The sequence below is a fragment of the Pinus tabuliformis genome, chromosome X, assembly GCF_031772625.1.
Source record: "Pinus tabuliformis cultivar Carrire ecotype Pingquan chromosome X, CPIR1, whole genome shotgun sequence".
NCBI classification, from domain to species: Eukaryota; Viridiplantae; Streptophyta; class Pinopsida; order Pinales; family Pinaceae; genus Pinus; species Pinus tabuliformis.
In genome coordinates, this window is record NC_142308.1 from 1059210850 (window position 1) to 1059221058 (window position 10209).

A 10209-nucleotide genomic window follows, 5' to 3' on the forward strand; every position below is an offset into this window, starting at 1 on the left:
CCCCCCTCTCAACGGGTATCCTGCCAAAATACAACATAAAAAGGATCCCCTTCTTTCAAAGGGCCACCATAGTCAGGATCGCACACGTCTCAAGCAAAATGCCCCGGTGAAAACGGCTCCCCCCCCAAAGGCAGTGTCGATCTCTGGTACATCCCTCAATGAGTGAATCCATAGTCTTCAGAAATATGCTTTGGTGGGAAAATGGTTTTTCCCCGAAATGAACGAGGACCAGATGCGGCAGTGGATCTCAACACATTGGTCCCCAATAATTGGGTATACCCCAATTATCTCTCGACTAATGAAGGACTGGCTCTCGTTCCATTTCCAAAAGGAGTCTGATCTGGATCTTGTTCTCAGCAAACCGTGGGTCTCGGGGAGAAGTTTTCTGTCTCTGTCAAGATGGTTTCTCGGCTTTGACCCTCTCAAAAACACTCCTTCCCACAGTATGATCTGGGTAAAGCTTCCTAACCTCCCGCTCGAGCTCTGGACGCCGGAGACCATGGCCTTAATTGGAAATGCTATCGGAAAGTTTGTTTACGTGGACCCATGGGTCAGGGGTGAAAGGGATAAAAGAATCACATGGATTCTCATTGAGAAACCATACAAGGGCTGCTACCCTGACCAGATCGATCTCTCTTGGGATGGTCAAAAGATTAATCAGCGGCTTGATTTTTGGGGGATCCCGTTCCGGTGCTCCTCCTGCCACAGAACGGGACACCTCATCAGAGATTTGCAAATATCGTCGGCACAAGCCTTTCTCCTTCCCTTCTCATCGGCCGAGACAAACGGGCTCAGAATCTCATTCTGAGGATGTCAGTGCATCGGGAACACATTTCTTCTTCAAATCTTCAGAGCTTCTAACCACTCAGGAGACTATTCAGGACAGGCCGGAATCCCAAAACTTAGCTGATTTCAAGTCCCCCCCTTTCTCGTCTGAGCTTAAAGGCACTGCAGACTTCTCCAGTCAGCCAGTCCCACAACAGTTTGAGGAGCAAGCCGTCCCCTCCCCCCCTGCTATGAGCAAAGCGGATTTTGTAGTGGGATCCCATCCCATCCTTATTTCATCATCCCCAACCCATTCGTCCCCAGCTGAAAATGAGCCTCGGCCGACTCCGACCCCCTGCAACTCTCCTACAGGCTCTCCAACAAACACCTATGACAGTGATATAGACCGGCTACTCCAGTGCAATCCCCCGATTCTCGAGCCGCTGACCATTCACCGGCCGTCTTTCCCTTCCATCAGCCCAAACTCGGCCAAAAACATCACTGTTAGGAAAAAAAAGAGAGGAGACAACCGACATTTCCGGGGCAGGACGATTGCCTCTGCACTAGGTGCGTTAAATCTTCCTCTGGTCGAAGTTCCCATCATGGAATCTGCTAATCCACAGCCTCTTAGAGCATGCACGGCTGGACAGTCATCCAAATGACTTTCTTGGTCTCTTACAACATCAGGGCCCTGGGTGCTGCCCCTAAATTCCAGGCACTCAAGGATTCTCTTGTTTCGGCTCGACCCCACATTATCTTCATCTAGGAGACAATGCACTCCAGCACGGTCTCTCTGCTTTATTTCCGGAGAATGTTCCCCAAATGGCACATGGTCTCCACTAGTGCAGATGGCCTGTCGGGTGGTCTTGTGGCCATGTGGGACCCGCTGCTGGTCAATGCAAGGGCATACAAGTGTTGTGCCGGTATTCTTATCTCTGCACATATAAGAGGCAGATCTCAGATTCTCAATCTCTTGAACATCTACGCTCCATGCAGGAACATACTTCCTTTTTGGAACTCTTTGTTTAATGCTGACATACTAGACATAAAATTTTTGTTAATTGCAGGCGATCTTAATTTGACCCTTAATCCAGATGAATGCTGGGGTCAAGGCAGAGCTGTGGACGGCCTCGCACATAAAATGAGAAGGGAGCTTTTAAGGAGGGATATAGTCGACATTATTCCTGACAGAATGGCCCCGACGTGGAATAACGGCAGAATGGGCTCCGCCTTCATAGAAAAGAGAATCGACCGATTTCTCTTAAAGTCCAGCATTATTGATTTGTGGGGCATGCCAAATGCAAAAACTGGAGTTGGTCTTTCCTCCGACCACGTTCCCATCTTTCTGTCATGGACGTCTTCGACCTGCCGGATGGGATATTCCTTCAAATTAAACAGAATTCACCTTCAAGATCAAGCTTTCAACGACTTCATCATATCATGTTGGTCTAACATTCGCCAATCCGAGGATGCCTTCCTTCTCACTTTTAGAGACAAAATTCATATGCTGAAGGATCATGCGAAATCGTGGCAGATTAAACAAAAAAAGAAGGATCAACAGGATCTTCTCGACATTAAACAGGAGATAGAACGGCTCTACTCCTCCTTTCCCTCCTCTGGCATGTCGCTGGACAAAAAAATCCTTCTCAGATCTTTGGAAAGGAAAAAAAATGAACTTCTGCAAAAAGAGGAAGTAACCTGGAAGTTAAAAAGCCGCGCCACGTGGCTCAGAGAGGGAGATCGCAACACTTGGTTTTTCCACAATTTTGCAAATGCTCGAAGAACAAAGAACTCTATATGGCAAATTGTAAATGGGGAAGGTACTCTCCTATCCTCCCAGCAGGACATTTCCGCCGAAGCTACAAGGTTTTTCCAAGAGCAATATAAGAGGCGAAACAGTGATCTTAACGACATGTTTTGGGCGGTTGAACAACTTCCTATGATGTTTGATGATGCCGCCAACGAAGTATTCATGAGGCCCATTACGGAAGGGGAGCTTTCAGAGACGATCAAGAGCTTCAAGAAGGACAAAAGCCCTGGGCCAGACGGATGGCTAATAGAATTTTTCACTCACTTCTATGACCTATTCAAAAAGGACTTGCTGGACATGGTGGACGCCTCCCGTATTTCGGGGAACATAAACAATGCCCTATCGGCTTCCTTCATAGCGCTTATCCACAAGAAAGAAAAGTCTTTATCCATGGGGGACTACAGGCCGATTGCTCTATGCAACTCGCTCTACAAAATTATTTCTAAAATAATTGCTGAAAGATTGAAGAAGGTTCTTGGTTCCTTTATTACAAATGATCAACATGCGTTCCTTAAAGACAGGCTCATCCTGGATGCAGTCGCCATGGCCCAGGAATGCCTCTTCTCTATCTCTTCTAAAAATATCGATGCTGCTGCTCTCAAGATCGATCTTCAAAAGGCATTTGACTGTGTTGACTGGAGCTTCCTCAGAATCCTCCTAGCAAAAATTGGTTTAAGTCCCCGCGCTATTAGTTGGATTATGGCATGCGTCGAAAGTGTGTCCTTCTCTATCATCATCAATGGCATTCCGTCGTCTTTTTTTCGTGCTGAGAGGGGGCTCCACCAGGGATGCCCCCTCTCCCCCATCCTCTTTATTCTGGTAATGAATACTCTTAGCTCCCATATCAATCTTGCTGTTCGAGATGGCAGGTGCAGACCAGTCAAGATGTGCAGGGAAATCTCTCTCTCTCACAATCTTTTCGTTGATGACATCCTCATTTTTGCAATGCTATGCAAGTCTACTTGGGTCTCTCTCTTTGTGATTCTACAAAAATTTCATTCTGCTACAGGTCTCAATATAAACAAGGCTAAATCAATGCTTTATCATAACGATTCCAGCCCTGATCTGGCTCTATGGATTGCTGACTGCTTCGGTATCAAACTTGGCTTGATAAAAGATGGGTTCACATATCTGGGCTTTCGACTGAAAGCAAGAGGATACCGCAGTCTTGACTGGCAATGGTTGTTGGATTGCTTCTACAACAAAATTGCTGGCTGGGAAATGCGACTGCTATCACTAGTAGGCAGGTTCATTTTGGTTCAATCTGTTCTCACCCAGTTCGCGGTATACTGGGGACATCTCTTTCTTCTTCCAGCTTCAGTCTCTAGGAAAATGAAATCAATCGCTGCAAACTTTATGTGGGGTGGCCGTGCATTCCAATCGAAATTTCACCTTGCTAATATGGACTCTATATCTAGGCCAAAAAAGGCGGGAGGCTGGGGGCTTCTAAATATGAAATACTTTGGTCTCGCTCTCATCTGCAAATCGCTGCACAGAGCCATCTTCGGTTCCTGTCCATGGAGTACTCTGGTCAAACATAAGTATCTAAAAGGCAAACCCATCGAGCACTGGTTCAGAAAGGCATCTCTCGGTATCCGAACGGGTTCCCCCATATGGACCTGCTTCAGAAAACTACATCCTTTTTTTATGCTGCATCTTAAATGGACTATCTTTTCTGGTTCTAATGTCTATATTGGTATTGATCCCACCCTCCATAACCTGGAATCCATGATCCCTCCGCCCCTTCTCTCCTTCTTCCAAGCAAGGGGCCATATCACCTGGGATAAGCTTATACATGCATGGTCCTCCCAGGAGCCTATCTGGAAAACTGACCTTCAATTGGCCTTGACTCCCCGCCTTCGCTCTCACTGGCTCTCCTTCACCATTCGCTTCACTCACAGTGCTTTCTCTCAGATTGGGACGAGGGACGCACTCACTTGGTCTATTGGCAATTCGATCCGCCCCATCACCGTCAAAAGCCTCTACATTGCCCTTTCTCCTCCATCCCCGTTCCCCTCCCCTACCTTCCCCGTTAAGATCTGGAAAGCCCACTGCCCCCTCAAATCCATCCTTTTCACATGGCTCCTTTTCTCAAATAAGAACCTCACCTGGGAGGTCTTACAAAAAAAAGGTTGGCAGGGCCCCAGCGCTTGCCAGTTCTGCTCAGCTGAGCCAAAATCAAATTACCATATGTTCTTTGACTGCCCTGCCTCCTCTGTAATATGGTATGATCTCTCGCTCTCTTATGGTTTCCATCACCGTTCCTTTGCTTCTGTGCAGGACGCTTTTGATTGGTGGAGCTCTCAACGTCCTTCCGGGCACGCTCTCCTCATCCTCACATGTTGGCACCTCTGGAAATGGCGCAATAACATAATTTTTCAAGGCTGCTCTCTGCCTTTATCTTCTATCCTGACTACTATATCGGCGCTTATGCCCCCACAGGATTAGGCAGGTTCATACAAAAAAGCTTTTTCTCACCATTATGTAAAATCTACGAGCTCTATATACGAGTCTCCATACAGCTTTCTTTTTTGCTACTATCTGAACAGTCTTTTGCAGATCCAATCAGCTGGGATCCCTAATCTATGATGCTGATCCATAATGGATGTGATACTGAAATTCATGTATCTGATATTTATATTTTCTTAATATAATACATATCGTTTTTCTCTCTGAAAAAAAGGTAAGTCTAAGCTAAAGGTCACTGACACTAGCCCTGGTGGGACCTTCAATGTTTCACAAGACACAAATCATTGCAATGGAAACACAAGCAGTTGTTTACACCATGGATTCACAAAACCTCACACTATAATTCAAGATGTTCTACAAAGTCTTTTTCAAATTGAGCAAGTGTTTGAGGGTCCACACAAGGTGTGATTGAACTCATAACAGACACGAGAGTAAAACTTGAGTCATCTCGATTTGTATTTATAATATATAATATATAATGAATTAACTTTGGTTTCTAAAAAGTTTAGAGGGAATCACACCTTTGCCTCAAATGTGATTGCGATCCACATATTTTTAAATCGTGAACGACAACCGAAGCAGATAGATCTCTGGACGGATTCAATTATTTTTACTTATGAAAATCATTATTGTCTTTCTTATTTATTTATTTTCCACTAGGGAAAAGGTTTTGTATTATATAAAACAGTACATATACACAGTTATATATTAGCATCATATACTAGAAAGATTAGTGATATCTTTGTTGATCGGGATAATAACTATATGCCACTATTAACAACGTTTCCCATTCTATATATTAACAAAATTGTGTCTCTTAATATATTAGAAAGTACTCATTTTCTACCATTGTCTTCTAATATTATTTCTATTTACAGTGATCATCAATGTGTCTTTGTTTACATATAAATCATATACAAAAATTAGATAAAAAAATCATGTTAGAAAATACTTATCTGTACTGTTCCATTGCTCAGGAGACAGTGTGTGAAGTGCTCTATCCGGGCATGTGGATACTTCCTGCTTCTATCATCCTTGTCATCATTTTTATCTGAATATGCATTCCATCTAGTGTATCCAACAACCCCTTCTTTGACATCCTGTCTGCATTTTTGTTGTAGTCTCCGCTGATGTGTTGTATGGTGGAATGTTGGAGTGTGGTCCATAACCTTTCTATTCGACTTAACCAGCCTTGAAGGGAGTTATGTTGTATATTGTTCTTTCCCAAGATATGGTCTATAATACATCGGGAATCTCCATAGATGTGTATTTGTGGGATATCCATGAATTTAGTAAACCATATTAACCCCCACAAAGCAATAGCTTCTGCTTTCATACTCGATCCCTCTCCCGCATACCAGTGTATCCAGAACTCTTGATCTTCAGAATATTTTATCCAAATACCACATCCGCATCTCCCTCCTTGTGAAGCCCCATCAAAAAAACCTGCTAGGTATGTGTTACCCGGAGCCATCCCCTTGTCTTCCTTGTTCTTCTGCAAGGTTCCATTTTCCTGACCAAAATTGATCCATCGATCTATGTAATCACAAATCATATCTTCTCTCCACTTTTTACTTCCAAAGATAAATTGATTGCGTCATTTCCAAATTTCCCAGAAGATTGCAAGAAAGAGCATCCTCCATCTGGTGCATTGTGTACTCCACCATTTTAAGCAATCATTTATGGTATTGAATTGGATATATGGTATCTTCATAATAGCAGTGAAATGCTTCCAAATACTAACAGAACTTGGGCATTGTAGAAATAAATGTATGTTATCCTTGCCTTCATTCCTACATAGGTAGCATATCCCCAAGCCATGTCGGTTTCTCTTTTGTAAATTGTCCCATGTAAGGTTCTTATTCTACCATGTCAGCCACAGGAACATGGTTATCTTTATAGGAAGGTTTGTATGCCAGAATTTATAGAACCAGCACCTATCAGAGATCTGTAGTTCTTTCATGCAGATATTGAAATAGCAATCCGCTACTTCTATCTCCCCACATTCCTTTTTTTCCCGGTCCATGTAATCTGGTCTCCCCTGCGGTCATAAAAAACTCCAGCGCTCTTCAACAAATTAATGATTCAGATCCATTCTTGTTCAAGCTACCCTGTGAGGTCCAATTGATTGGGCTCCATCCAGATTGGTATGGTACCAATCCGCTCTCGGATGACCTGGTTCCAGACAAAGATGCCTTTGCTATTGAGGCAATTTATTAACTCTGCTAAAATAAGAGAATCAGTGCTCGTGCCTAGAATACGATCTTTCCCCAATATAATCCCGTGTCCTTTGCCGAAAAGTCATGATATGTTCTGTAAAAATATTTCTTTTAACTTGTTGAAACTGCACCAGATCTTTGATCCATTTTTTTCCAATAGATCCCTGTCTCATCCAGCAAGTAAAGTCCTTATTCTTAAGGTATTTGAAGCAAATTATCTTACCCCATATGCCTTCACTGAAAATACCCCTCCATAACGATTTAAGCAACAACGCCCAACCAAAACGTCTGACATTTAAAACTCCCCATCCTCCAAGATTTTTCAGTCTGGTGATCTCCTCCAGTTTGACCAGATGATATTTGAAACTTTTTCTTGCCCCAGACCAAATGTATTGTGCCATTATACGATTGAGAGAGTTTAAAATAAGCTGTAGAATTCGAAATAGGTGAGCCCAATAGACTCCCAATTGCATGAACACCAACTGAGTGAGGGTGATACGGCCTCCCAGAGATAGGCATCGGTGTTCCCAACCCTTGATTCTCATGTGGAATCTATCCACAAGCCACATCCAATCTATGTTTTTGTATTTTCCTGGCTTTAGGTGATATCCTAAGTATTTCATGCCCGTATTTAGAGGATCTGCTCTCACCCTAAAATTCCTCTGAATATATAAGATGTCTTCCAAATTACAAGTTCCATATAGGATAGAGGATTTAATTTAATTCATAAAGAGGCCAGCGACTCTTCTAAAATTCTTGAAAATTTGGGAAGGAGTGAGCCATTTGAATATGTTGATCATTCCCATCAACAGGATATTGTCTACAAAGAAGCTGTGTGACTACTAATTTTTAAAGCATCAAACTGACCTGTAGTCACCGCTTTTTTGATGTGTAAGCTTAGAGCGTCCATGGCAAGAATGAACAGGAGAGGAGATATAGAGCATTCTTGTCTATGTCCCCTCCCATCTCCAAAGAAATGAGTAGATAACCATTAATTACCACAGCGTATCTGATTATTGTGACGCATGCCATTATCCATTTAGCAACATTTGGTCTTATGCCAATTTTATGAAGAACCATTCTCAAATATCCCCAGTCTAGGCAGTCATATGCCTTTTTGAGGTCCACCTTCATAACTGCAGCATTCATCTTTTTTATCTGAATAGTGTGCATGCACTCCTAAGCAATGACCACCGCATGTATTTGTATGTTGTTGTGAAAACCATATTGCTCCGGGGAAATGTATTTTGATAATGATGCCTTTATCCTGGTGGCGATTGTCTTAGATATAATCTTATAAATAAGATTTCAAAGAGAAATTGGATGATAATCAACAAAGGTGGCCGACATTTCCTTCTTAGGTATGAGTGCAATGAAAGTAGAATTTATATGAGGATGTATAGTTCCCTTGATTCTAGATTCTTCTACCATTCTTAGTAGGTCCTCCTGAAAAATGTCAAGGAAATGAACAAAGAATTCAATCGTCCAGCCATCTGGTCCCGAGCTTTTGTCACCCTTCATCAATTTCAAGACCCAAGTCAGTTCCTCCACCATGACAGATTTATACAGCTCCTGATTCGCCTCCTCGTCAAACATCATAGGGTATTCACTTATCGCCCATACTTGTGTCTCCCCGCCATCAAATTCCATTCTTCTGTAGGCATGTTCAAAATGAGTGACCGCAAGAGCTGTGATTTCCCGTTGAGTGCTATAGCAGTTTCCAGCATCATCTGTTATCTCCCAAATGGTGTTTAGTTTCCTTCTATGGTTGGCGTATCGGTGGAAGAACTTTGTGTTTTTTCCCCTCTCGGATCCAAATTGCTCGACTCTTTAAACGCCATGTGGTCTCCTTTAGCTGGAGTATCTTCTTCTTCTTCATCTCGAGAACATGGATTTGTTCCCGTACTTTGGCAGATGGGGAGTGTGTGGCCATAAGATTATGTAGTGGCCTTAGGGCTTTTTCTATTTTTGTCAGCTCTTGTTTCAGACTCACCTTCTTCTTTCATTCCCATCTTTTAACCACTGCTTTTAAGGCACGTAGCCTGTGTAGAATCTCCTCCATGGTGGATAGGCCAGTCTTTCTGTCCCTTTCTTTAGACCATTGGGCACAGACAAGGGATTCAAATTCTGGGTCTTCCAGCCAAACCCTGTTGAACTTAAACGACAGACCAAGTCTTATATCTACACTATGCCAAGTGAGAGTAATTGGCCAATGGTCTGATATGTAGTTATTGACAATACAAGATCTCACATCTCCCAACTTTTCCACCATGTGTTCATGTAATAGAAAATGATCAAGTCTCTTAGCTATATAATTAATTCCATTCCTACCATTGTCCCAGGTAGGTGCATTCTTGGCTGGGCAGATGTCTACAAGATTGTGTTCAAATATAATATCTCTGAGTTTTTGTGCCATCTTATCAACACTTCTGGAATGACCCCACAACTCATCGATCCTAGTAGTGCAATTAAGGTCTCCAACCAATATAAGAGAAAACGAATGCAAAATTCCATATGCTTCCATGTTGTCCCAGAAAACCTCCCTATCCCTGTAAGGGGCATATACATTAAGGATGTGTGTCTTCCCTGGAATGCCTCTGATATTTCCTACCAAGAACATGCCCACAGAATAGGAAAAAGCCTTCATCTTAGCCCATCGGGGATCCCATAGGGCAGCTAAACCCCCAGATCTACCAGTAGCATCAGTAGCCACCATATACCATGTAGGGAGCATCCTCCAAAAAAATCTATAGTTTGAGAAGTCGAGTGAATTGTTTCTTGTATGAGTATAATAATAGAACAGGAAGAGAGGAAGAGCTCCTTGAGGGCGAGGAATTTTGGAAGGGCCCCCAAACCCCTAATATTCATAGAAAGGATGGAATTCATTTAGGCCTTGTAGAGGGCATGCTTGCTCTAAGGGCTCGGGGAGAGATGGGGGATGAAATA

At 43.0% G+C, this 10209-nt stretch overlaps 1 protein-coding gene across 1 annotated transcript; it reads right to left on the reverse strand.

The window, feature by feature from the left end:
• Positions 1–9265: 9265 nt before the first annotated feature.
• On the reverse strand, positions 9266–9979 carry LOC149143469 (uncharacterized). Its single transcript, XM_089451837.1, has one exon. It carries the CDS (start codon positions 9977–9979, stop codon positions 9266–9268), a length of 714 nt encoding a protein of 237 aa, XP_089307963.1.
• Between the last annotated feature and the right edge of the window lie 230 nt (positions 9980–10209).